Below are 26229 nucleotides of genomic sequence, written 5' to 3'. Positions count from 1 at the left end.
GCTTTCAAAATTCAAGTCTTTCAGAAAATATTGTCACTCTCTGTCCTGCCTAACACTGAAGTGTAATAAAGCTAGAAAGTAAAAAGAAACAGAAAATGAAGAAGTAGAAAAGGAAGAGAGACTTTCAGCCAAGCACCCATAAACTGATTTGATGATTTTCATGTTTGCTTTCATCCTCATATGGACAATATAAAAGAGACCTAATGAAGGAGAGAAATGGATCACCTTAGGTAATAAATAATGTCATTAAAATGATACTTCTCAGTTCTGACTTGACGAGAAAACTCATGATTTGTAAGCTTTAGATGATAAAGGCCTAAATGAAAAAGTCATGTTCAGAAATGGTTTTTTCTCCTCTGTGAGTGGTTAAATGGAAAGCTCATCTAACTGTACCACTGCTACAATTCCTGGTAACTTAATCTATTTAAATCTTCTTAGTTTTTGATAGTGTATCTGTGAAGCACTACAGGATCAGAAAGCTGGATGAAGGAGGCTTTTTCCTGAGCAGAAGGAAGACTTTCAAAACTCTGAATGAGCTTGTTGACTATTACAGCAAGAACAGCGATGGCCTCTGCATGGTGCTGGGAAAGCCATGCCCAAAGGTAAGAGGAGATGCTACAACTGTGCAACATCATTCTTGTAAACTAACTCATCAGCTGTCACTCAGGAGGGGTTAACCCCATACCTGCTTCTATCATTTCATTTTACACTTGAATGTGTCCAGAGAAGGGCAGTGAGACTGGGGAGAGGTCTTGAGCACAAGCCCTATGAGGAGAGGCTAGGGATGTTCAGCCTAGAAAAGAGGCTCAGAGGAGACCTTCTTGCTGTCTACAACTACCTGAAAGGAGGCTGTAGCCAGGTGGGGGTTGGTCTCTTCTCCCAGGCAACCAGCACCAGAAAAAGAGGACACAGTCTCAACTGCACCAGGGGAAGTTTAGGCTGGATGTTAGGAAGAAATTCTTCACAGAAAGAGTTGTTGGCCAGTGGAATCTGCTGCCCAGGGAGATGGTGGAGCCACCATGCCTGGAAGTGTTCTAAAAGAGATTGGACATGGTACTTGAAGCCATGGTTTAGTTAGTCATGAGGTGTTGGGTGATAGGTTGGACTTGATGATCTCTGAGGTCTTTTCCAACCTCATTGATTCTATGATCCTATGAAAATGTTGATCTGCTTATTTTCAGGAGGTTCTGAGTAGTGCCACAGTTTCTCTCTCGATGCTGATATGTTGATAATAAAATACCACTCTGTTTTGAACAAATCATCCTGTGGCTAGAGGAGAACATATGCCAACTCATGATTTATGAATACCTTTGTTTTATTTTTTAAATCAATATGGAGATGAAATCTTCAACTTCATAACTCTAGCTGTCCAGAAGTAATTGCTGAGACAAGCCCACAAGGTTCTGGCAAGCAAGACATCGCTGTGCATAAGGCTTGCTAGAGGGCTGATTTCTAATTTTTGGTTTTAATGGCAAAATTTTGTTTGTTACTGTTGAGTATTTCCTATTTCTAGCAAAAAAATGTACCCCTAGTCTGTGGGCTGTAATCTATGTTCTCAGCTCGGTCTATATATATGTATGAACTCTGCTACGAGGACAGGCTGAGTGAGCTGGGGTGGTTCAGCTTGGAGAAAAGAAGGCTCTGGGAAGACCTAATAGCAGCTTTCCAATACCTGAAGGGGGCTACAAGAAGGCTTTACAAAGGCTTGTAATGATAGGCTGAGGGGCAGTGGTTTGAAGTTAGAGAAGAATAGATTTAAGTAGAACATTAGGAGGAAGTTCTTTACCATGAGGGCAGTGGAACACTGGAACAGGCTGCCCAGGCAGGTATTTAAGGTCCCTATTCTTTGGAAACGTTCAAGGTCAGGCTGGATGGGGCTTTGGGCAGCCTGATCTAGTGGAGGATGTCCCTGCTCACTGGAGGGGTGTTGGACTAGATGACATTTGGGGGTCACTCCCATCCCAAACCATTCTATGATTCTATGACCTCAGGAAACATTATTTATCAGCTGTGACTTTACACAACAAAGTTAACAACAACTCACATGTGCTGCTGAAAAAAATATTAGCAGTCTCAATTACTGTATTATTTACTTTCTTTTGCCAGGTACAAATTCCTGCTACTTTTGATTTGTCGTATAAAACTGCTGACCAGTGGGAGATAGACCGACAGTCTCTGAAACTGCTGAAAAAGTTAGGATCTGGTCAGTTTGGTGAGGTGTGGGAAGGACTGTGGAATAACACCACCCCTGTGGCAATCAAAACACTAAAACCAGGTAGGTGAATTACTCTTAAATGTCAACAGTGTGAAATAGTAGCAAGCTTGCCCTTTTATTTCTTGAAGGTTACTGAAAAGAGATCTTATCCATACATGCAATTAATCTTAAAAATCCATGCACTTAACATGGAGATTAGGAGAGCTCAAGGTCCAGATGTTCTTTGGTATTTTGAATTACAGTTGTATATGATTTTTCTGTTTCCATATGAGCTGCACTCATTCTTACTATCAGGAATATTAGGAATAGCGTGCCCAGGAGGAGCAGGGAACTCATTCTAGCCCTGTACTCACCCCTGGTTAGGCCACACCTTGAGTCCTGTGTCCAGTTCTGGGCCCCCCAATTTAGGAAAGATGTTGGCTTGCTGGAACGTGTCCAGAGAAGGGCAACAAAGCTGGGGAGGGGTTTGGAGCACAGCCCTATGAGGAGAGGCTGAGGGAGCTGGGGTGGCTTAGCCTGCAGAAGAGGAGGCTCAGGGGAGACCTTCTTGCTGTCTACAACTACCTGAAGGGAGGTTGTAGCCAGGTGGGGGTTGGTCTCTTCTGTCAGACAACCAGCACCAGAACAAGAGGACACAGTCTCAAGCTGCACCAGGGGAGGTTTAGGCTGGATGTTAGGAAGAAGTTCTTCCCAGAAAGAGAGATTGGCCATTGGAATGTGCTGCCCAGGGAGGTGGTGGAGTCACCATCATTGGAAGTGTTTAAGAAAAGACTGGATGAGGCACTTTGTGCCATGGTTTATTTGATTAGATAGTGTTGGGTGGTAGGTTGGACTCGATCTCAAGGGTCTTTTGCAACCTGGTTAATTCTGTTCTAAAAAGGCAACCTCAACAAGGCCATCTCCTTTGTACAACATTGCTTGTATGGAATTACATCTGTAGGTGAAGTAATTGGTGAGCTACTGGCTTGCCATCTTTAGAATTCCTTCTAGCAATTAGATGCTACATTATAATGTTTCCTTTGGTAATGTGGAACAGGTACTATGTCAAGTTTGTGTTCAAGAAGTGCTTTGATTTTAATAGTGCTTGGAAAACAAAACTCTCAAAGTTTGTGTTGCACAATATTAGTACCCAATATTTACATATAACACAGCCTTGTTACTAACACAGCTTTTTAGCATTTTCCTTAACTATATTGCTTTAATTTCAAGTAATTTGGGCATTTTATATTGGCAACATAAAATATCTGCCAGCAGATGGCAAGAACCACATAGATAAGAAAGGTAGCCTGGATGATGTACATGTTTTTTAAAGTGAGATAACAATGTAATGAGTTGGGGTTAATTGAAAAAGCTTGTGTTGGCCATTAATGATCATGTTTCAGGGAGCAGAACAGATTTAGATCTTGGATTCAGATTAACAATATGCTCGAGCCCTGCTTGAATGGTCTCCTGAACAGGCAGGAATTTAAGCCTGTGGTTTTGTTGAGCTATCTTGCATCAGGATATTTTTCTGTGTTGTGGGACTTGCAGACTGAAAGCAAAGCATCACTGAATTAGAGAAAAATGCTCAGGCCTCCTGTAACTTTTGTGAAAGACAGCATCCTTTTTTTCCCAGTGAACTGATTCGTCTCCCTAGTGGCCCAGAAAACACAAACCATCTTGAAATCTCCATGCATTTCCCTTTCCAAAGACACTGAGTCTATACCTTCTGTGCAGTGACACCCATGCCTATTTTTATGGACATCTGAAACCACAAGTCTGAATCTAGTCTTTTTCTCTTTATGTCTGAGCAGCATCTTTCATTCTGCAGTACAAGCCCATTACCTCTTGTCTTACACACCATGCCTAAAGAGTACCTATTATTTTCTTCCTCTTTACAGCAGTGTTTTACATACTAGAAAGCGATTATCAAGTGACTTTTTGGTCTTTTCTACGTTAGATTAAACAGTTCAACCAGATTCTTTGTGTAGCTCAGTTGTGTTAGATGTCTTACTGTTTTCAGAAGGTCTTTGGGATGTTCCAGGGTAGTAACCACATTTTTCTCCAAATATGATGCTAAAAGGAGGAACAAGCCTAGATATGTAAAGAGGGGCTTCACATTTCTGACAGGCCAGATCTCAGTTTAAACAGTTCAATATGATGCTTGCCTTTCTGCATAAGACAAGAAGCTCATTTGTCCATCTGATTTACTATAAATGGTTGTAATGGTCTGTAATTTTACCACCACTGTCCAGTGATGGTCTCAATAATTCAGCTATGTCTATAGGACATCTGGATAAGTCTATTTTGTTGCAGAAGACTGAAGGGTCCTCACTAAAGTGTCAAGGCTCTTAAACAGTATTTAAAGGAGGAATAGAAGAAGCTGGAAGGAAAAAAATATGAGACTAAGCTGTCTTAAATTCCTGTGATATTTGCTTTTAGAAATTGTCTTTTCCTTCCCTCTTGAAGAAATTATGTGGTAATTAGTACTCTAAGACAAGACTTGTTCCTCATCAAACAAAATAATTAGATTTTGAACAAAGTGCAAAGCATGCATTTCTACTTATTTCTTTACTGAGAAAGTGAAGCTGACATTTATCTGGTATTGAATATGCATATATGGGAAGTTATCTTAATCATATTTCATCTCTTCATAACTCATTTCAAAGCTCTGATGTAGCTTTTCCTTCTGTATGGTGGGGACAGTATATATCATCAGTTCTCTGTGAAAGAAATTTCTCTTTTAATAATGGGTTGCATCAGATTGACAAGACTAGCCAGAAATAGGTGAACCACTGATGGCAAGATCCAGCTGCAATTAACTTTTATTTTTTGTTTTTGATGCTGCTCAGCTGAATGACCTCTACTGACACTCACAGAATCACAGAATTTCAGGGGCTGGAAGGGATCTTGAAAGCTCTTCCAGTCCAACCCTGCTGCCAGAGCAGGGTCACCTACACCAGATCACACAAGAACGCATCCAGGCGAGTTTTGAATATCTCCAGAGGGGGAGACTCCACAACTCCCCTGGGCAGCCTGTTCCAGTGCTCTGTCACCCTCCCAGTGAAAAAACTGTTCCTCATATTTACATGAAACTTCCTATGCCTCAACTTCCACCCATTGCCCCTTGTTCTGTCATTGGGTACCACTGAGAAGAGCCTGGCTCCACCTGAAGCAAAGGAACAGTTACTTAATGTTGTCTTTGAAACAGATTTTAATGTGTTTAATGCTAAAGTGATCTGTGGAGATCCATTCTTTGACTGTTCATTCATTGTCCTTTCAATGTCTTGCTGATAAAGCACACAGAGAATGCAGTACTTCTAGAGCAGGAAAGGAAGAGGGCTTTGGGGCTCTGTAACAGTGCAAGAAAGGAAGGGGCCTTTGGGGTTCTGTAACAGTATAGGAAAGGAAGAGGGCTTTGGGGTTCTGTAACAGTACAGGAAAGGAAGGGGCTTTGGGGCTCTGTAACAGTACAGGAAAGGAAGGGGGCTTTGGAGTCCTGTAACAGTGCAGGAAAGGGAGGGGGCTTTGGGGTTCTGTAACAGCACAGGAAAGGAAGGGGGCTTTGGGGTTCTATAACAGCACAGGAAAGGAAGGGGGCTTTGGGTTTCTGTAACAGTACAGGAAAGGAAGGGGGCTTTGGGTTTCTGTAACAGTACAGGAAAGGAAGGGGGCTTTGGGTTTCTGTAGCAGTACAGGAAAGGAAGGGGGCTTTGGGTTTCTGTAGCAGTACAGGAAAGGAAGGGGGCTTTGGGTTTCTGTAACAGTGCAGGAAAGGAAGGGGCTTTGGAGTCCTGTAACAGTGCAGGAAAGGGAGGGGGCTTTGGGGTTCTGTAACAGCACAGGAAAGGAAGGGGGCTTTGGGGTTCTATAACAGCACAGGAAAGGAAGGGGGCTTTGGGTTTCTGTAACAGTACAGGAAAGGAAGGGGGCTTTGGGTTTCTGTAACAATACAGCATCCTAAGAATGCAGTTGCCGAATACTGTAACCCCCCCAAAATGATCATATAAACTTCTTCAATAGGTTTAGTAGCTAAAAAATAGAACTCTACACTGGAATAAACATAATGTTCGCTGTAAGCTTAGCATAGTGCAGTGGAAGAAACATTTTCAGCTGTGATACTTCTTGTAGTATCAAAGCTTGGCTGGGAAAAGGGGTTTGTTTAATCAATATCTTTTCCATCTCTGTTTTTTAAACTCTGGTCTGGCTCCCATTAAGGTCAGCAGTAGCAGTCTCATTGATTTCACAGTGGGTTATATTGAGTTAGTGCAGACATGAGCCCTGCCTGGATGCAGTGCTCCGATAGCCCAGAGCTTGTGATCTAATGCCATGATAAGGAAGTTGTGCATTGCACTTAGTGATGCTCAGAGTGAAGACTTTGATGCTCAAAGCCATCTTCATGGATTATAGAGGTACCACTGAATCTCTTATCGTTGTACTTTGTGAACTATCTTGCTCTACAAAAATAGTTCAAACAGTCTTAAATGGAAGCATTTAACCTTGTAGTACACTCCTCTAGGGAATCATCCTCCTCTGCACAATGTTTTTCACCATTTGGAGTACATGACAGTAATCAGCACACTGGCTTGCCATAGCTTGTTCTTATCATTACTCATGAGGAATAACATTTCAATAATTAGAGACAAAAACCCCAGTACCCTCAACCTAATCTGAGTAACAAATAATTACAGCAAGGGCTGGATCAGGTGATTTCATTCATCATAATATGAAGATGTTAAGTAAATGGAAAGTGTAGTGGTTCATGAGTAATCAAAAATGCATCATGTTATATGCTGATGATTGAAGCTTCCAATACTCACGTGGGCAATATTTCAGGCTTCAAGTGTACCACACTAAAATGATCCTCTCCTGTTGCTTGGCTCAAAGATCTAAATCAGTTTTCTTTATGCTGTGGGAGGAGGGGATGTATTTTAAATCAAAATCTTTTTGTTAAGTTACTTTACAGTATCATAAGAACTTCCACTTTATCATATTCCCCCGTTACCTGGCAAATATGGGGGATTGAGAGAGAGAGGGCTCTGTTCATATGGCTTTACCACCGGAGAAATTGTGACATGGAACCATGCTCTCATTACCAAGCAGGAGCAGGTTAATCAAGGAAGGTAATCACTTGGCAAACATAATGCAAGCAGTATGTCATAGATGTATAGACCTGAAGGTCAGAAGGGATTTCTGCTAGTTTGAGTTTTCCTGCTGAGTGTTATTTTGCAGACTGCATCTGCCCTATATCATGCCTCGTCTGAATACTTCGCTGTTATATGGCCTTACATTTCACCCCTCTACTGAGATTCAGGGCTTATATTTACTAACCAAACAGCTGGTCCTCAACAAAATACTAACTACAAATCTTCTAGTCTGGAGACAGAGGCACAGAGAGAAGTTGCCTTTGCTGTCTTTGACAGTTATGTACCACTCTGCCCTAGTAAGGTTGCATCTGGAATATTGTGTCCAGCTCTGGGCCTCTCTCTCAGTTCAAGAAGGACAGGGAACTGCTTGAAAGAGTTCAGTGCAGACTCTTGTAGCATACCAGCTATATTTTGTCCTGGTTTTAGGCATTTAGATTGGGCTTTTTGAATAATTAGTAGGAAGAAATAAGCACTTACATGTCAGATAAACACATTTGGAGTTTTATTTCCTTATAGAGACATTGGGTTTTTTTTTTTCCTGTTTAAGTAGAAATCATTGCAGCAGGGATTTCTGCTTTGTCCTGTGCTGAGTGTGATGGATTCTCCAGAACCTATTGTCTGTGCTAGCTTGCTTCTCCAACTGTCAGCATGTAAAGCAGGCATCTATCATCACCAATTAATTGTATCTGAGAAAGTTCCTTATGCCTGTTCAAGCTGACAGATGCATTTGTCATTATCATATTGTAAGGCATCCCTTAAGCTTCTCTCTTTGCATGGAAGCTGCCGAAACATGACTTTATTCTTTCCTTTTTTTTTTCCCCCCTCCATCAGGCTTTCTCAAAATAGTCTCTAGGTTGGTACTGTCACTGGAGGTTTTAACAATATTTTTGCTTCTTCAATATGTCATCTCTTTAAGTGCATATGCAATATAAAGACACAAAAATCTTTGCACTCAAGGCAGTCTCCTAATTTCCCTGAGCAAATAAAAAAGATCTGTTATTCCACTTAGTTCAGTGCATACCCTTACACTAACTTGTGAGTTCACTTCTCTGTGGTGGAGAAAGCTGCTTGAGGATTGTCAGATACCTGTGAATAGTTTACACTGAGACTCTTATCACCAAAACCGTGGTGGTTTTAATGTTATTTATTCCTAGAATGACAGAATTGTCAGGGTTGGAAGGGACCTCAAGGATCATCCAGTTCCAACCCCCCTGCCATGGGCAGGGACACCTCACACTACATCAGGTTGCTCAGCTTATGCATAATCTTACCCATAAGATCACAGTACCTGGTCAATGTACTCTGTGTGTAAGTTCATTTTGTAGAAACTCATTCAGAAGGCAAGGTTGATCTGAAGCAGAAGGTTACTTTGAAGTCATTTGGGAGGGTTTATTGAAAGCTGCAAACAAAGTGTCTCTGGAGGAGCTTATCAAATATTAAAGGACCACTTACCTTTAGGCTGGTAGAACCTGGAAAATGACTGACCTTTCTAACTAATTCTCCAATTATCAGTTTTAACCTTGTGATGTGAACGAAATATTTTCAGGGAGAAAGTAATCAGAATTGCTACACCTGCTTTAAGGAAGTTTAAATTAGAGGTGATTCCTGACAAAGCAGCACAGCACTGAAGGCATGAAAGAAACCTATTCCAACATTTTGCTCTTAAGAGGGACATTAATATTTACAAAGCATTTTTGATTTCAAAAGGAAATGATAAAAAGAGAGTATTTTCTTCAGGTACTTATCAGTCTGCTGCCATACATGTGCCTTACACGTGGGATACTTGTTTCAGTAAAAGCTTTTGTTAAGTGGTTGGGGTTTGATCAACTTGTTTCTACCCAGCCATCTATTCTTTAAACTGTGTGTACCACTAACAGCTAAAAACTGTCTACAGCTAAAAACTGCCTACAGCTAAAAACTATATTACCCCTGTGGCATATTTTATCTGTTTCTTTCATATAAACTTCCTCAAAGATATGTATTGTAATTTTGCCACTACAGTGACAGGCTTTCTCTAACTAATCTGTAACAAGCCTGTTAGCTTGGTTTTAGAGGCAGTGGTTTTGCTTATCTAGTTGCTAAAATGATGGAATGGAATGGAATGGAATGGAATGGAATGGAATGGAATGGAATGGAATGGAATGGAATGGGATGGAATGGAATGGAATGGAATGGAATGGAATGGAATGGAATGGAATGGAATAGAATAGAATAGAATAGAATAGAATAGAATAGAATAGAATAGAATAGAATAGAAGTAGAAGTAGAAGAGAGTAGAACAGAATAGACCAGACCAGGTTGGAAGAGACCTTCAAGATCATCGCATCCAACCTATCATCCAACACCACCTAATCAACTAAACCATGCAACCAAGCACCCTATCAAGTCTCCTCCTGAACACCTCCAATGATGATGACTCCACCACCTCCCCAGGCATCCCATTCCAATGGGCAATCACTCTCTCTGTGTAAAACTTCCTCCTAACCTCAAGCCTAACCTCCCCTGGCGCAGCCTGAGACTGTGTCCTCTTGTTCTGGTACTGGTTGCCAACCTCTGCCTGTCTACAACCCCCTTTAAGGTAGTTGTAGAGAGCAATAAGGTCACCCTTGGAATGGACTGGAATGGAGTGGAATGGAATGGAATGGAGTGGAATGGAATGGAATGGAATGGAATGGAATGGAATGGAATGGAATGGAATAGAATTAACCAGGTTGGAAAAGACCTTTGAGATCATCGAGTCCAACCTATCATCCAACATACTGATAAAGACACTACATTTTTGATATTTTTTCCCCCATTTAGCATCCAATCCACTTATTAATCACAGTATAAGAGCTACAGGGCTCTAGAGAGGTTTTTGAGCACTATCTGCTGCTTGTGCTGTTTAAAGGTATAAACTAAGTAAAACTGAAGGTTACACGTGCTCTTTGCATTTACTATATAAGGAAATACTTACTGATCATGTCACTGGGTTGCTGTCATTATTAATTACTTTTACAGAGTAAAGAAGGATTTGCTGCTATCAGCTAATAGATTACTTCCTTCTTGATCAATTTGTTAGAAGTTGTCCTATGTGAAAAACATGCTCCTTGGGTTTAGTATGTTGGGAGAAGTTTATAGCGTGATTAAACTGAGAGATTCCTTGTAGGCAAACTTTGATGGTGGGAACAAATCAAGACTGTCATTTACTATGGTGTGAAGAAATCCTGTATAATGACCCATAGAGGGCAGGTGATTTGGTAGAGCCCAAGTTAGGGAATACTTCATCCTTTTTAGGATCAACTTGTCAAAGTCTGGCACCACTGCTAAATCACTAGTCCTGCTTTTGCATTTACCTTTGGAGGCAGAATACTTCATATCATGCAGCTTCTCTGTAGACTTCAGGATGATTTCCATGACAAATGAATATATCTTGAGAAGATTAAGCAAATGGACCACAAAAGTAAATCAGTATCAATGTGAATCCAAACCCTATAAAGACAACCCTAGAATGTTCATCTAGGATTGCTGTAAAGTTCAAACCAACCTGTAAAGAGTACTAACATTAAAGAGAGAAAGGATGTAGCATTAGCATTACAGATATTTGACTATTTTTTTCCACCTGGCTGTCATAGCTTCTGCTTTATCCAGTCCAAGTGTGAGCCATTTAGTTTTCATGCAGGTCCCCACTTTTCTCTGACAGTGACAAAAGGAAATGGGTATAGCCTGCACCTGTTGAGGAGATGTATTATTGGCTGCTATCCATTTATTCATGGCATGGAAATCCATTAACTTTCACCATGCTTCCTAATGGCATCTTGTAATGTATTGTCAAATTGGACCCCGTGGGATTGGCAAGGAAACTATGAGGATATGGGAGAGAGGAGCACCTGTCCTTTGCAATAATCTTCGCTCTCCCAAGTTGCAATGTCAAGTGGGTCTTTTTTCACAAAGTCTGTCATTTCTGAGTCATTCCTCTTTCACTGATGTAAGGGTATGAGATCACACATCCTGGAGCACTTTTCAGGAGGTGCCAGTTAGGGTAGGTGGTGTTTGTAGGTGGCCCAAGCTGATTGGCAGTTTGCTCTGTAGAACAGACTTTCTGGTGGAGTTTTATTGCTGAGCCACTTAGCATCCTCCCAGCATTTCTCTTCATTTAAACATCCATGTTTGGAACAGAGTCAAACTCCAAAATGAACCTTGTTGGTTACCTTGTGTCAAAACAACATAAAATAAGGACTCTTACTCTTGCAGCCTTGGCTTACCAAATGACTCAGTTTGCTTACACTAAGAGAAGAGTTTGTTTTTAAGCGTTGCACAGAGCAGGCTAGGCTTGGGTAGGTTTCTCCCCCACTCCCCATGCCCCTTCACTATATTATTTTCTTAATGCAACTATTTTGATTTGAGCAGAAGGAAGCATTTGAGTAGTTGGATAATTCCACATTTGTTTGCACAAGTATTGTGAAGCAGATGTTATTTGCCATTTACCACAAACAATATCTGATCACTATTGTGAAGCAGATGTTATTTGCCATTTACCACAAACAATATCTGATCACTAGTGGATCATTCATAGAGAAAACTTTGTGGGTTCTTTAGTTGTGCATGCATTTTTCTAACCAATCCCCTATCCAGGACATCTCAGCTCTAATGGCCAGAATCCAACGGCATGAGATTGAACACATCCAAGTGCCAGTTCTGCACATCGGCCATAGCAACCCCATGCAGAGCTACAGGCTGGGGTCAGAGTGGCTGAGAGCATCCAGGCAGAGAGGGACCTGGAGGTGCTGATCGATGGTAGGATGAACATGAGCCTGCAGTGTGCCCAGGCAGCCAGGAGGGCCAATGGCATCCTGGCCTGCATCAGGAACAGTGTGGCCAGCAGGAGCAGGGAGGTCATTCTGCCCCTGTACACTGCACTGGTTAGGCCACACCTCGAGTCCTGTTTCCAGTTCTGGGCTCCTCAGTTTAGGAAGGAGGTTGACTTGCTGGAACGAGTCCAGAGAAGGGCAACAAAGTTGGTGAGGGGTTTGGAACACAAGCCCTGTGAGGAGAGGCTGAGGGAGCTGGAGTTGCTTAGCCTGGAGAGGAGGAGACTCAGGGATGACCTTATTGCTCTCTACAACTACCTGAAGGGAGGTTGTATACAGGCAGAGATTGGTCTCTTCTCCCAGGCAACCAGTACCAGAACAAGAGGACACAGTCTCAGGCTGCACCAGGGGAGGTTTAGGCTGGGGGTTAGGAGGAAATTCTTCACAGAGAGAGTGATTGCCCATTGGAATGGGCTGCCCGGGGAGGTGGTGGAGTCACCATCGCTGGAGGTGTTCAGGAGGAGACTTGACAGGGTGCTTGGTTGCATGGGTTAGTTGATTAGGTGGTGTTGGATGATAGGTTGGACGCGATGATCTCAAAGGTCTCTTCCAACCTGGTCTATTCTATTCTATTCTATTCTATTCTATTCTATTCTATTCTATTCTATTCTATTCTATTCTATTCTATTCTTATTCTTATTCTCATTCCATTCCATTCCATTCCATTCCATTCCATTCCATTCCATTCCTAAATTTGCCACCAACTCTGTAGCTCTGTACCGTTTTTGTATTGTTTCTTTGACACAGTTTCTGCACTGGCTTCCTGTGTATATGAAGAGAACTAGGGATATTATCACCTCATGTAACACTTAAAAAGCTGGGATCATTAGCTGTTAAGATAATTCTGCATTTAAGAGAGTGTAAAATTACCTTTATATCTGTGCATGCATTGCTGTGTCTAATAAGGTTGCTATTATATGAACATTAGAAATAGTTATCTGTATTTATGTGCATCAAATGCACACATCTACCCCTTATATGCTAAAGTCATTGCAATGCTTTCAAGCTTTGATTGCTGAAGCTGAATAAAAACACCCTGGTGCCACAAATTCTCATTGCAGCACTCTCTTCTGTCAGAAATGTTATCCTCATTACCTAGGCACCTCAGCTCCTAGTCACTTTGTTATCTGGTTGCAGCATAATTGTTTGCTTAAATTATATCTGCTAACTTTCTGGACTAATCTTTATTTTGTTCTTTTCTGTCTGGGGGTGGTTAATTTTAACTTTTAGATTTCTGGTGGCTGGCACACATATGTTCTCTGTCCCTATGCAACTGGCATGTTTCACTCATTAACTGTGTATTTCAGCTGCACTGTCTGTTTTCTGTGGGAACTGTGAAGATTTGAGATGCTAATGTGCTTTGAAAGACAGAAAACAATCTCAGTTATTCCCTTAAGACTGCCAGGCTGCTAGGAAGGCTTTTAATAACCTCAGCTTATGTTTTGTTGTATGCTGTTGTTGCAGGTTCAATGGATCCAAAGGACTTTCTGAGGGAAGCACAAATAATGAAGAGCTTGAGACATCCAAAGCTCATACAGCTTTATGCTGTCTGTACTTTGGAGGATCCAATTTATATTATTACTGAGCTGATGAGATATGGAAGCCTTCTAGAATACCTTCAAAGTAAGCAAATGACTATAAACTCATTTCAAGGGGTGCCACAGCTGTCAGTTTAGTAAATATACTAACATAAAAATGGAAGCACAACACTCTGGATTAATACAGAAGCTACATATTTGTCAAGGGGTGGGGGGTGGGATGAGAAACAGAGGAAAGAAAGAGGTCTGCAAATTTTTGACATGCCAAAGTATTTGAGAAGTAGGAGAGAATTACATTCACAGTTTGATTCCTGCCTTGTAATGATCCACATTTTTCCAGCCAGAGTAGATTGGAGCATACACCAACAGAATAAAAATATAAGCATCCAGAAGGATAGGTCATCATATTTGACATGAAATAGAGGCACTTCCACAAAATGTACTTAACAGCTTTGAAATCTATTACCAGGCAGGGTAGCTTTTCACTGCGAATTTGTCCCTTGCCTATCTCATCAGGGCTTTTATCTCAGCAGCACTTCAAAGTGCTCTTTGGAAGGCAAATAATAATTAAAAATAAAGTTGTACAGACTGGAGCAGGCTAGCATCATGATTGCACTGCACCCCTGCCATGGGGAAATGCTTGATTCTGGTACTGTTACCCATTTTCACTTTAGTAGATGTCTCTGGGATGCTAAATGTCTCTAAAACTGTAATGATCTCTTGAAAAGGAAATGTTCACAGTGATTGTCTTGGTAAATTTCTTCCCTGTTTTCAGCCCATAAGGCAAAGCCTTGTGAAATATCACAGGCAGCATTTACCATGACACATGCCTTCCCCCATCTTCTCTGTGGAACCATTTCTTAAGTGAGACTTAGCCCAGGGTCTATTAGAGCTAAAGAAATCTATGGTAGAGGGACAGCCCCACCAGGAACTGCACAGAAGAAGGGTGCAATGACCTTGGGCCAGATCATCAATAGTTTTGTAGGTATTTAGTGGCCAGAGGTAGCAAGGCACACATTTCCTTTGCATTCTGTCTCTGGTGCTTTTGTATGCAGATTGCTGCAGATCTGTTTGAAATAGCCTGGCACATGAGAAAATGATTCTGTGCACAAAAACATTTATCCCACTGGAGAAATACCTCCAAGACAGCTAGGATGAGTCACAGCTATTGCAGAGGTAAAAATTAGCCTGTTTGTGCACCAAGTACATGTCCAGGACACATCAGCACTGCAGCCTGTGTGGATCAGTTCCCAGTGTATGCACAGCAGCTGCCCTTGCTGTGAGCAGGGTGTGATTGCAGCCTGAGCTTTGCCTGCCTGCTCATTCCTGTAGCCCTGCATCAGAGAGTCTTTAGAAAGTCAATCGATTTCCAAGCAGACCTTATTGCTCTCGACAACTACCTGAAGGGAGGTTGTAGACAAGTGGGGGTTGGTCTCTTCTCCCAGGCAACCAGCACCAGAACAAGAGGACACAGGTTCAAGTTGCACCAGGGGAGGTTTAGGCTCAAGGTGAGGAGAAAGTTCTTCACAGAAAGAGTTGTTGGCCATTGGAATGTGCTGCCCAGGGAGGTGGTGGAGTCACCGTCCCTGGAGATGTTCAAGAGGGGATTGGATGTGGCACTTGAAGCTGGGGTTTAGTAGTCATGAGGTGCTGGGTGACAGGTTGGACTTGATGATCTCTGAGGTCTTTTCCAACCTTATTGATTCTATGATTCTAGAGGCAGAGATCTAGGTGCTTTGTTAGATGTTGGTCAGAGAAAAGTCATTGATGTTGGTGAGAGTAATCAGGAAGATGTGAAGCTCGTGTAGAGCTCTGTGGCTGGAAGTGAGCTCTATCAGCTGGGGCTATCAGGCTGGTTCTTGATAACTTCCTTAAGATTCAGCCACTGTAGGAATCAGGAAAACACTTCCAGAAGGCTGCTGTGTCTGTGTGCACTGTGGCTAAATATGGCAGACTGGAACAGAGAGAAAGTCCAGAGTTTGTTCTTTGGTTGAATTTCCCCTCCTAGAGATGCACAGTATGTTTTCTCATCTTTAAGAATCCCTAATAGTTAATGCCTGGTGACTATTGCACTGCACTGTAACGACAGCTAGCTAATAATGACAGGCATGTGAATTCCCTGTGCACCCTCTGAGGGTACTTTGGGATGCTTGCTGATGAACACTGCTGTGCAGTTATTGAGCTGCCACCAGCACGGAGGAAAGTGCAGCTGAAAACTTTTCTTTGTTATTGGATATGAATGAAATTGTCATAAATGTAGGAGTGTTTTTATGAATTCTGATAGACCTGGGGCTTGTTCTGGCAGGGATGAAGCCTTGAAGTTCAGTGAATTATTACAGAGGCAATCCTCTCAGCTGGAGAAGGAGCTGCTTCTTTATTTATTAATTTATTGCCAAGCATCTGTCAATAAGAATATTTTCCTGTCTTTCCTGATGATTGATTGCTTGGAACAAGGTGCAGACCCTAAGCCTTCCTCAATATTTTCTCTAATAAATTTTTCATAGGAGGAAGACAGCTCTGTCAAAAAATATTAGTAAAAAAGGATGTGGCAAGGCCACATTTTCTTTACAGGATGAAGGATAAGCCATGGGGAAGCTTTATAAATTCACCAGTAGTGCCTGGTTTTTGAGCATGGAAGTTATATTAACTTTGGGGTTTTGTTGTAGTTTTTCCTCTTTTAAAACACTTTGAAGGGAACTAAAACACATGTATACACTTTATGAATAGAGTTGTAAACCCTTCCAGTGTGCTCTGAACTAGCCACATGGAAGTTGGCTCTGGTTTGGAAGCCTCCAAAGATGTACTAATGCAGTACCGTGCTTGAACTTGCATGTTCTGGCTGGTCCAGCTTGAGGTTTTGGACATACTGTCAGAAATAATTGAGACAAGCATACATGACTTGCACTTCAGATCCCAAAGAAACTTAAGAGATTTGTGCTTTCATCCTCAGCAAGAAAGCTGGGGAGGGACTTTTTAGGGCGTCAGGGAGTGATAAGACTGGGGGGAATGGACAAAAATAGAAATGGGTAAATTCAGATTGGATGTTGGGAAGAAGTTCTTCACCACAAGGGTGGTGAGGCACTGACACAGGTTGCCCAGGGAGGTGGTGGAAGCCTCATGCCTGGAGGTTTTGAAGGCCAGGCTGGCTGTGGCTGTGAGCAACCTGCTCTGTTGTGAGGTGTCCCTGCCTGTTGGGGATCGTTTTGAGCAAGAGGGCATATGGGTCCCAGGAACACCTGTGCAATTCAGGCCTTGAGGAATTCTCTGTTGATAATATAGCGGTGGAATAGGAGATGTGGGAAAGTGCTGACTGCTTTGGCATGCTGAAGTCCAGCTGCCCCTGAGAAAGGAGGCAAGCAAGATAAGGAGGAGGTGAGATCTGGGAAAAAGAGCAATTAGACTGAGCAGAAGAAATTCCACAGAGTTGTGAAAACACTGATGTAACCTTTTAGAGAGAAACCAATAGTGTGTGTTAAATCAGAATAGAATTAACTATGCATAAGATAAGACTATAAGTAATGAAGTGTGGAACAATAAAGTTGGATGATTACTATCACTCATATTGAGTGCTGTCGTCCCTATCTCCGTTCTTGTCACCTGCCCATGGCAGGGGGGTTGGAACTGGAAGATCCTTTAGGTCCCTTCCAACCCTAACAATTCTATGATTCTATGCAAAAATAATGCTAAGACACACTTCCACTCTGAATTCATTTAAAACAAGCAATAGAAAACTGCTGGCTCCAAATTCCTGTAAGATAGAGGCAGTAAGGAAAGGGGTGAATTGCCCATTAAACCTTGCAGCAAACCCTCAGCTTTTAAGTACTCTTCAAGATTCTGAAAGAGGAAGGTGAAACTGGTTTGAGTATTACAGGCTGCAGGGGTAGGCACTCATGCTTCACTGCTTCAGCATTTGGGTTTGGGTGACAGCAACGGTTGAATGCAGCATGGATTTGGTTTAGCTAGTTTAGCTTGGAGTATGAAGTCTTTGCTGTGAGATCAGCTGTCCTCAAAATGCCACACAGGCCCTGAGTTTGTATTCTAATGCATTAGACCTCAATTTTAAAGCTTTTCTGGGGGGAGCTACCTGCCTTACCATTTGTGGCTGCAGTTTTTCATGGCCTAAGACTCTTTCCTTCACTTGTGGACACAAGTTGCTATGTTAAAATTTCTTCTACTACTTTGTTTAAACAGCTGAGCTTTGATTGCCACATCTCTTAGTGTTTTTGACTTACTGATCTTACAGTGATGGGAATAGCATGCACATTGCTTCAGAAATTTCAGCTGTAGAAGCAGGGAGCTTGGAAGCAGCTCAAGGAGTCCTACTATTGAGTAGCAGCAACAGAGGTAACAGCATGAAGCAGCCAAGTGGACTGGAAAGTGAAAATGAGAGTTATACCTGACAGCAGATGGTATATGTCCTAGTAAAAATCACTGGAGAACAGGGAACAAGGATAATTTTGTGCTTTTCCATCTTTAGTCAGCTTTGGCTACACCCAGTGAGTTCTGACATTAACTCTTACAGTTTGGAATGGGTTATGCACCTGTCAGAAAGGCAAACATCTGCATTCCTATCAGTAGATAAATGCCTTTTTCTTTGGACAGTATCAGAGCTCTTTCCAGACCCAGATCAATGGCTGCATTTAGTATCTGCTCTTTCAGAGAAGAGGAATCAAGCATTGCTGCTCAGTTATTGTGAAACTAGCTGTGTGACTTTAAGGAGAGTCATCCACTAACCTCTGTCATTTGTTTGGGCTGCTTCTTTATTGCATTGCATGGTTTTGTTGATCTGTGTTGGCTATTTGAACCAGTCAGCTGTGATGTTTTGTATTCAAATGCTGTAAATGTTGTGTTATCCTTCTAAATTTCTTTTTGTAACAGAAGATGCAGGCTCCCAAATCTCCCTGCCACATCAAATAGACATGGCTGCTCAGGTGGCCTCTGGTATGGCTTACCTTGAATCTCAGAACTATATCCATCGGGATCTGGCAGCCAGGAACGTTCTTGTGGGTGAACACAATGTTTACAAAGTGGCAGACTTTGGACTTGCAAGAGTTTTTAAGGTGGGTTGTGAAATGATGAACTGGCTCTACTCTAACTAATGAGAACAAGGCAGAAGAGGTCTACTGAATGATGAACTGTAGCCTCTGAATTGCTAGGTTCAGGCAAAAGGTGTGCCCAGGGAGAAAAGGACCCCTAATGTGTTCATCTGTATCCTCTACCTGTGTTATCCCATCCAAGGTTGGAAGCTGGCCTGTGCCTTAATGTCAGTCTGAAGATGGCACCCTATATTCTGCTTCCCACAGTCATCAAGGAAGGAGCCTGGCAAGCAATACACTTTACCCACAACACTAGTGTCAACCACATGAAAAGGAATCACAGCAATGATGGCAAAATTATATTCCTGAGTCTGCAAAGGAAGTCATATAAAATGCATTGGCATCTGTTCTCCCTGTTCACTTCCCCACTGCCTCCATGACGCTTGTGAGTGCAGGTAGTAATCAAAGAAAGACCTTATTCCTTTCCACTGCTAACAGCAGGGTTCATAAAGAGAGCTCTCAGAGCTTTAAATCTTATGCAGTTTCCAATTTGCCATTGCACTGTTGTTTTTTTCCCCCTCTAGCCCCTGAAGATGTGAAATACCAAGTTACACTGACCAAGATCGCTCTAGGAAAGAGCAGTGGCTTAGAGATGAGATTTCCTGACTGAAAAATATTTGATCAGTGGTGGAGAAATTTGATTTGCCATATTGTAAGGTTTTCAGTGTGTAATCCATAATTTCTGAAGTCTTAATATTGCATTTATTGATTCATGCTCTTGCACTAAGAAGGAAAAACAACAAAAAGGCCCTCTTTGGTATTCTTGCCTCCCCTGTTTAAGCAGCAGAAATTGAAGTTCATAACAGAGTTGGATTTATGACACACTGAAGTAGAGAATAATGGCTTGACAATGGCATTAAGGGACTTTGAAACTGCTTTTTGCTTAATTCTGATTCTTCTGGTTATGCCTAAGTTCAGACAGCATATTTTCTTTAACATGAAACCTACGTATTTTTTAAGTGAACAATGCTTGCAATGGATATTTCCCCCCGTCCTCACTACAGAGAGGAATAACTTACAGCTGTTGACATTTCTTGTTAAAACTGAACTTTACTAAAATCCTCTGTCAGAAAGTCCTCTTGGCAGGCTTCCTTAGGCAGATTCTGTCTCCTAAGCCAAAGCACTAACATCAGCCCGTGATCCCATCCCAAAGGTGTAGGTGTGAGGCATCAAATCTGTAGTTCTGTGTGCATTAATTAGCATCACAAAATAATTTCTCGTTTCTAGAGATGAGTGTTATCATTAAGATGCCAAATGCATCAGGATGGAGATGCAAAACAACCACTCTTTTCAAAACTATGAGGTGTTACAGCTGGGCAGTGTTGGATTGTTGCTGATACAGAAGGCACAAACAAAATCTTGTACACTTTGGACTGGATTTCCAGGTGGAAATCCTGACTGTGGCTTGTATCATAGTATCAGTCAGGGTCGGAAGGGACCACAAAGATCATCTAGTTCCAACCCCACTGCCATGGACAGGGACACCCCACACTAGATCAGGCTGGACAGAGCCTCATCCAGCCTGGTCTTAAACACCTCCAGGGATGGGGCCTCAACCACCTCCCTGGACAACCCATTCCAGGGCTTCACCACTCTCATGGTGAAGAACTTCCTCCTCACATCCAGCCTGGATCTCCCCACCTGCAGCTTCATTCCATTCCCCCTAGTCCTGTCACTACCTGAGATCCTGAGAAGTCCCTCCCCAGCCTTCTTGTAGGCCCCCTTCAGATACTGGATACTGTGTGGGACTGAGCTTCACCAAATGATACGGATAATATATGGAGGATAAATGTTCACAAAGTTTAGATATCTGTGCTAACTTTGAGGACATGCTTCAATAAATTTGCAAGTAACTACTTTTCCTTTTTCTGTCTCATCTTCACTTTGCATGAATTAATTGGACCCACTGTAAGCTAGGATGCTAATTTGAAACACTTGGAGTTTGTTCTTTGGTCCCAAAACCTGCTTAAGTGATTGTTAGCAAAGTCAATGGCCCTTCAACACTGCAATAAATCAGAGGAGGAAGGCTTCCAAAATTCATTAGCTCTTGCTCTTGCCTTCTCTGTGTACTGAAGACCAGACATGGAGCCATTTGGTCTCTAGGGTCAGCAGGATGCTTACACTGCCACGCCTAACAGACTTTAGAAATCTTGCAGAGCAGGTCCAGAATGTGCAGTAGCAGGTCATAATTAATCACAAGCCACTCCAACACTGCCTGCTTGCTTGAAATGATAAATGCTTTAGAAAAGCCTCTGATGAAGGGTAGCATTTCTCAGCTGCGAAGCCCAATTCACCAATAGACTGCAGAAAATACTGTGCTTTAATACCGTGAAAGGAAGTGCTTGGCTGAAAGAGGATAAGATTAAGCATAAGCTTTGTTTTGTCAGGTGTTTACATGCCTTGCAGAAGCAGATCTGAAATCAGGCTTGCTTCATTTTGCTCATGACAGGTAGAAAATGAAAACATATACGAAGGTAGAACCGAAACCAAGCTCCCAGTGAAATGGACAGCCCCAGAGGCCATCCGCTACAACAAATTCAGTGTCAAGTCTGATGTCTGGTCCTTTGGAGTCCTTCTGTTTGAAATAATCACCTATGGGAAGATGCCTTATGCTGGTAAGTGTCTGTACCTGAAGAGTGATGGCTAAGATTTTCTTGCTTTAAGAACAACACACAAAGATGTTGGATGCCTGTACCATGGTTGTGTTAAAGGTTAAAACTCTAAAGACAGAAATATCTTTGTCAGTGATCTGGATGAGGGGGTTGAGTGCACCCTCAGTAAGTAGGTAGATGACATCAAACTGGGTGGGAGTGTTGATCTACTCGTAGGTAGGAAGGCTCTGCAGAAGGGTCTGGATGGGCTGGAATGATGGGCTGAGGTTAATTGTACCAAGTTTAACAAGGCCAAGTGCCAGGTGCTGCACTTGGGTAACAACAACCCCATGCAACGATACAGGCTTGTGGCAGAGTGGCTGGAAAGCTGCCTCCTGGAAAAGGACCTGGGGGTGCTGGTTGACAGCTGGCTGAAGATGAGCCAGCAGTGTGTATGGGTGGTCGTAAGAAGGCCAACAGCATCCTGGCTTGAATTAGCATGTGGCCAGTAGGACTAGAGAGGTCATTGTCCCCCTGGGCTTGACACTGGTGAGTCCACACCTCAGATACTGCGTTCAGTTTTGGGCCCCTTGCTGCAAAAGAGACATTGAGGTGCTGGAGCTTGTCCAGAGAATGGCAACACTGCCACTGAAGTCTCTAGAGCACAAGTTCTATGAGAAATGGCTAATGGTACTGGGATTGTTTAGTCTGGAGAAAATGAGACTTGGGGGAGACCTTATTGCTCTCTACAAGCAATAGAAGGAGGAAGTTCTTCACCGAGCGAGTCATTCGTCATTGGAACGGGCTGCCCAGGGAGGTGGTTGAGTCATCGACCCTGGAGGCGTTCAAGGGGAGATTGGACGTGGCACTTGGTGCCATGGTCTAGTCATGGGGTCTGTGTTGATAGGTTGGACTCGATGATCCCCGAGGTCCTTTCCAACCTAAGTGATACTGTGATACTGTAATACAACTACCTGAAAGGATGCTGGAACAAGATGGGTGTTGGTCTGTTCTCCCAAGCAGCAGGTGACAGGATGAGAGGAAATGGCCTCAAGTTGCACCAGGGGAGGTTTAGGGTGGTTGTTAGGCAAAATGTCTTCACTGAACGAGTTGTCAAGCCCTGCAACAGGCTTTCCAAGGAACTGGTTGAACCATCATCCTTGAAGGTATTTAAAAGGCATGTAGATGTGGTGCTTGGGGACATGGTTTAGCAGCAGCCTCGGCACTGTTAGGTTAATGCTTGGATTTGATGATATTAAAGGTCTTTTCTAGCCTAAACAATTCAATAAATCTGTGATTCTAAGAGTGTTCAGATGAGGTCCCTTTAGTGGGTCAGACCTTCTGGCTGCCCCAGGCTCACTGGAAGCTTTCCAAAGGCTGTGATTAGCAGCCCTTCAAGCTTCCTCTTGCTGAGTCAGCCTGCATTGCACAGGCAAATAAGCCAGCTGGCTATTCCCTCCAGCATCAGATCAAAGATGCCAATTCTTGGAGTGAGGGAAAGGGAAAGGTTTTTCTGCCTCCCATCCTGCTTTTTTTTTTTGAAGAATGGATTATCTTTTTTTTTAGTATATCTCATGGAAGACTGTGTCTGAAATTGGATCAGAGTGGTTTTACCTCCTTCTCTCGTACTTGACCGTTGCAGGGCAAAGTCTTCTTAAAGAGAAGGATCACAAGAATTAAGACTAAAATGTCACCAACCCTGAAAGCAGATTTATGGTATGAGGGCAGCTATTATTCCCAGCACTGTGAGAAATACTCAGGGAACTGTGGCTCAAATAACACAAGATATCAGTGAGATGATTGACTGTGACTCATTTTGTGCTGGTGAGGAGAGCACAGGGAAAGCACTAAAGCAAAAAAAAAATATATATATATTTTATGCTGCATCTGTACAGGCCTGAGGGGTGGTGGGTTCACCAGAAACTGCATTTCAGAGGGTCCCAAACTGGTATTTCCTGCAACAGGAAAAATTGATTTTGCTTTTGATTCCTACCCTCACCTCCTGTGAAACTGTTCTGGGAGGGGGGAAAAAAAAAGGAAGAAGGGGAAAAAAAAAAAGCTTTATTATATAAACTGTAGCTGTGTGCACACATACACATAAATAAAGCAGTCAAGTATAAATAGATGTAACACCATGAAGCTCTGGAAATATGTTCAGTGTTAGCCCTTTGCAAAGGCAAAGTTTGCTTGTAACTCTACAGTAGAAAATGTCCTTTTGCCAGGGCTATTGGCTTACCTGCCATGACTTATAGGAGTTTGTTCTCGGTAGGAGATGAGGTTGTGTTGATCCCTGGCGGCAGTGGGAAATGTACAGAAGAAATACTCTTCAGAGATCTTGGGAAAAGAAGTGAAGATGATGCAATTCAAGATCTAATTTTAGAAAGACCCAGAAAATGGAAAGGGAATGAGACAATAGTCTTGGCCTCTCCGTTTAGGAAGGATGTTGACTTGCTGGAGCATGTCCAGAGAAGGGCAACAAAGTTGGTGAGGGGTTTGGAGCACAGCCCTGTGAGGAGAGGCTGAGGGAGTTGGGGTTGCTTAGCCTGGAGAAGAGGAAGCTCAGAGGAGACCTTCTTGCTGTCTACAACTGCCTGAAGGGAGGTTGTAGCCAGGTGAGGGTTGGTCTCTTCTCCCAGGCAGCCAGCACCAGAACAAGAGGACACAGTCTCAAGCTGTGCCAGGAGAGCTTTAGGCTGGAGGTTAGGAAGAAATTCTTCACAGAGAGAGTGATTGGCTATGGGAATGGGCTGCCCAGGGAGGTGGTGGAGTCACCATCACTGGAGGTGTTTAGGAGGAGACTTGATAGGATGCTTGGTGTCATGGTTTAGTTGACTAGATGGTGTTGGATGATGGGTTGGATGCAATTATCTCAAAGGTCTCTTCCAACCTGGTTTATTCTATAATTCTGTGTATAAATGGTTAACAGAGGTAGAGGAATGGTTTCTTCTCCATGACTTGCAGAGCAGACAGGATACCCTTGCATAGCTGCACCAGAGGGAACTTAAGGCTGATATGAAGGAAAACCTTGTAAATGTGAGGAAAACTCAGCAGCAGGGCAGATTTTCAAGGAAGATTTGGAATTGCTGAGAGTAGAGAGAGAAATTCAGGAACAATTTAAGTGAAATAGATGCCAGAGAAACGTTGGCAAACCTATGTGGCCGAGGAAGGTCCTCACACCCTGACAAACCTATTTGCTGTGCCTCTCAGGTGTTGTTGTAGGGGTGAGGGGGCTGGGAACTGCCAGAGATGGTTTTTAACTGTTGGTTTGGGATCCTCCAGTGACTCCTGTGGATGTTGGTGGGGGGCCTGCTGGGACCAGCTCTACCCTCAATGCATACCTCATTATGAGACATGTGGCATCACTAAAAGTAGACATCAACTAGTGTTAACAAACTCCTTTGGCTTTCAGGTATGCCAGGACACCAGGTGATCCAGCTGCTGGACAAGGGGTACAGACTTCCTCAGCCAGAGACCTGCCCCACGCCACTCTACCGACTGATGCTGCAGTGCTGGTGCGCAGAGCCAGGGGAGCGACCTACCTTTGAGGCTCTCTGCGAGCAGCTGGAGGGCTACTTCCAGACTGACTCTTCATCCTATGCCCAACCCCAGGCTGTGGTGAAGTGACCCCCTGGGTGGGGGCTGAGGGACACCTGTCAGCATGGCTGTGAATTCAGCCCAGCCTCAGGGGAGGAGGTTGTGAGGAGGTTGCTGAGGACTTCTGGTACGTTTTTCATCCCCATGCTGAGAGACACTTGCAGGTTTTGCTGCTGACTAAGCATCAGGAGGCTGGAGGGATGGGGGCTTCCAAAAAAAACCCAAGTCTTCTATTTATTATTTTTATTTTTAAATAACAGATTGCAAGGATGGACAAATGAAATGAGTGTTGCTCAAATAGCTGCTGTGGAATTTTGTCATTTCTCTACTGGAATGATTATTTGCTGTTCCTTAGATTTCTCATTGCCACCAGGTTGTCCTCACGAAGGAATGCAACGGATCTGCTCAGCAGGATCTGTACTTACAGAATCCTGTCATGGTAAAAGACAATAAAAATAATCCTGTGACTGTGATTATGGCAGAACCCAGAGTGATTGCTTTGCTTAGGCCTGAAGTAAAGGTGCTTTTCTCTACTGCAAGATGTTGACGGGAGACGAACAACTCCCATGTTCTGCAGATGCAAAGTGAGATCTTTTGTTTGTTTATTTCTCCACTGTTCCTCTTTTACAAGAATAAATCCAATTATTATAAGATTATTGAAGCTGTTTGTTGTTAATGTTATTAAATAGTGCCATGGAACCAATCACAGAATTTCAGGGGCTGGGAGAGACCTCGAAAGCTCATCCAGTCCAACCCTGCTGCCAGAGCAGCTGCTGCCAGATCACACAGGAATGCATCCAGGCGAGTTTTGAGCATCTCCAGAGAGGAAGACTCCACAACTCCCCTGGGCAGCCTGTTCCAGTGCTCTGTCACCCTCCCAGTGAAAAATGTTTTCCTCTTATTTCCCTAAAACTTCCTATGCCTCAACTTCCACCCATTGCCCCTTGTCCTGTCATTCGGCACCACCAAGAAGAGCCTGGCTCCACCTGAAACAAAGGAAGAGTCTATTTAATGTTGTCTCTGAAACAGATTTTAATGTGTTTAATGCCAAAGTGATCTGTGGACATCTATTCTTCGACTGTTTATTCATTGTCCTTTCAATGTCTTGCTGATAAAGCACACAGAGAGTGCAACACTTCTAGAGCAGGAAAGGAAAGGGGCTTTGGGGCTCTGTAACAGCACAGGAAAGGAAGGGGGCTTTGGGGTTCTGTAACAGTAC

The 26229-nt window shown here is 42.9% G+C and overlaps 1 protein-coding gene across 1 annotated transcript in view; it reads left to right on the top strand.

Moving 5' to 3' along the window:
• FRK (fyn related Src family tyrosine kinase) overlaps positions 1–25666 on the top strand; it is a 51694-nt gene extending 26028 nt beyond the window's left edge. The window contains exons 3-8 of the mRNA XM_068162259.1: positions 439–602; positions 2107–2275; positions 13656–13814; positions 18608–18789; positions 21275–21440; positions 24826–25666. Of these exons, the coding sequence (XP_068018360.1) occupies positions 439–602; positions 2107–2275; positions 13656–13814; positions 18608–18789; positions 21275–21440; positions 24826–25040 (1055 nt within the window). The 3' untranslated portion in view covers positions 25041–25666. The remainder of the gene's footprint in view (positions 1–438; positions 603–2106; positions 2276–13655; positions 13815–18607; positions 18790–21274; positions 21441–24825) is intronic.
• Positions 25667–26229: the final 563 nt, after the last annotated feature.

The sequence above is a fragment of the Melanerpes formicivorus genome, unplaced genomic scaffold, assembly GCF_026170545.1.
Source record: "Melanerpes formicivorus ecotype bairdi unplaced genomic scaffold, bMelFor1.0.p_v2 SCAF_63, whole genome shotgun sequence".
Taxonomy (NCBI): domain Eukaryota; kingdom Metazoa; phylum Chordata; class Aves; order Piciformes; family Picidae; genus Melanerpes; species Melanerpes formicivorus.
This window is presented reverse-complemented; position numbering and strand designations above follow the sequence as displayed.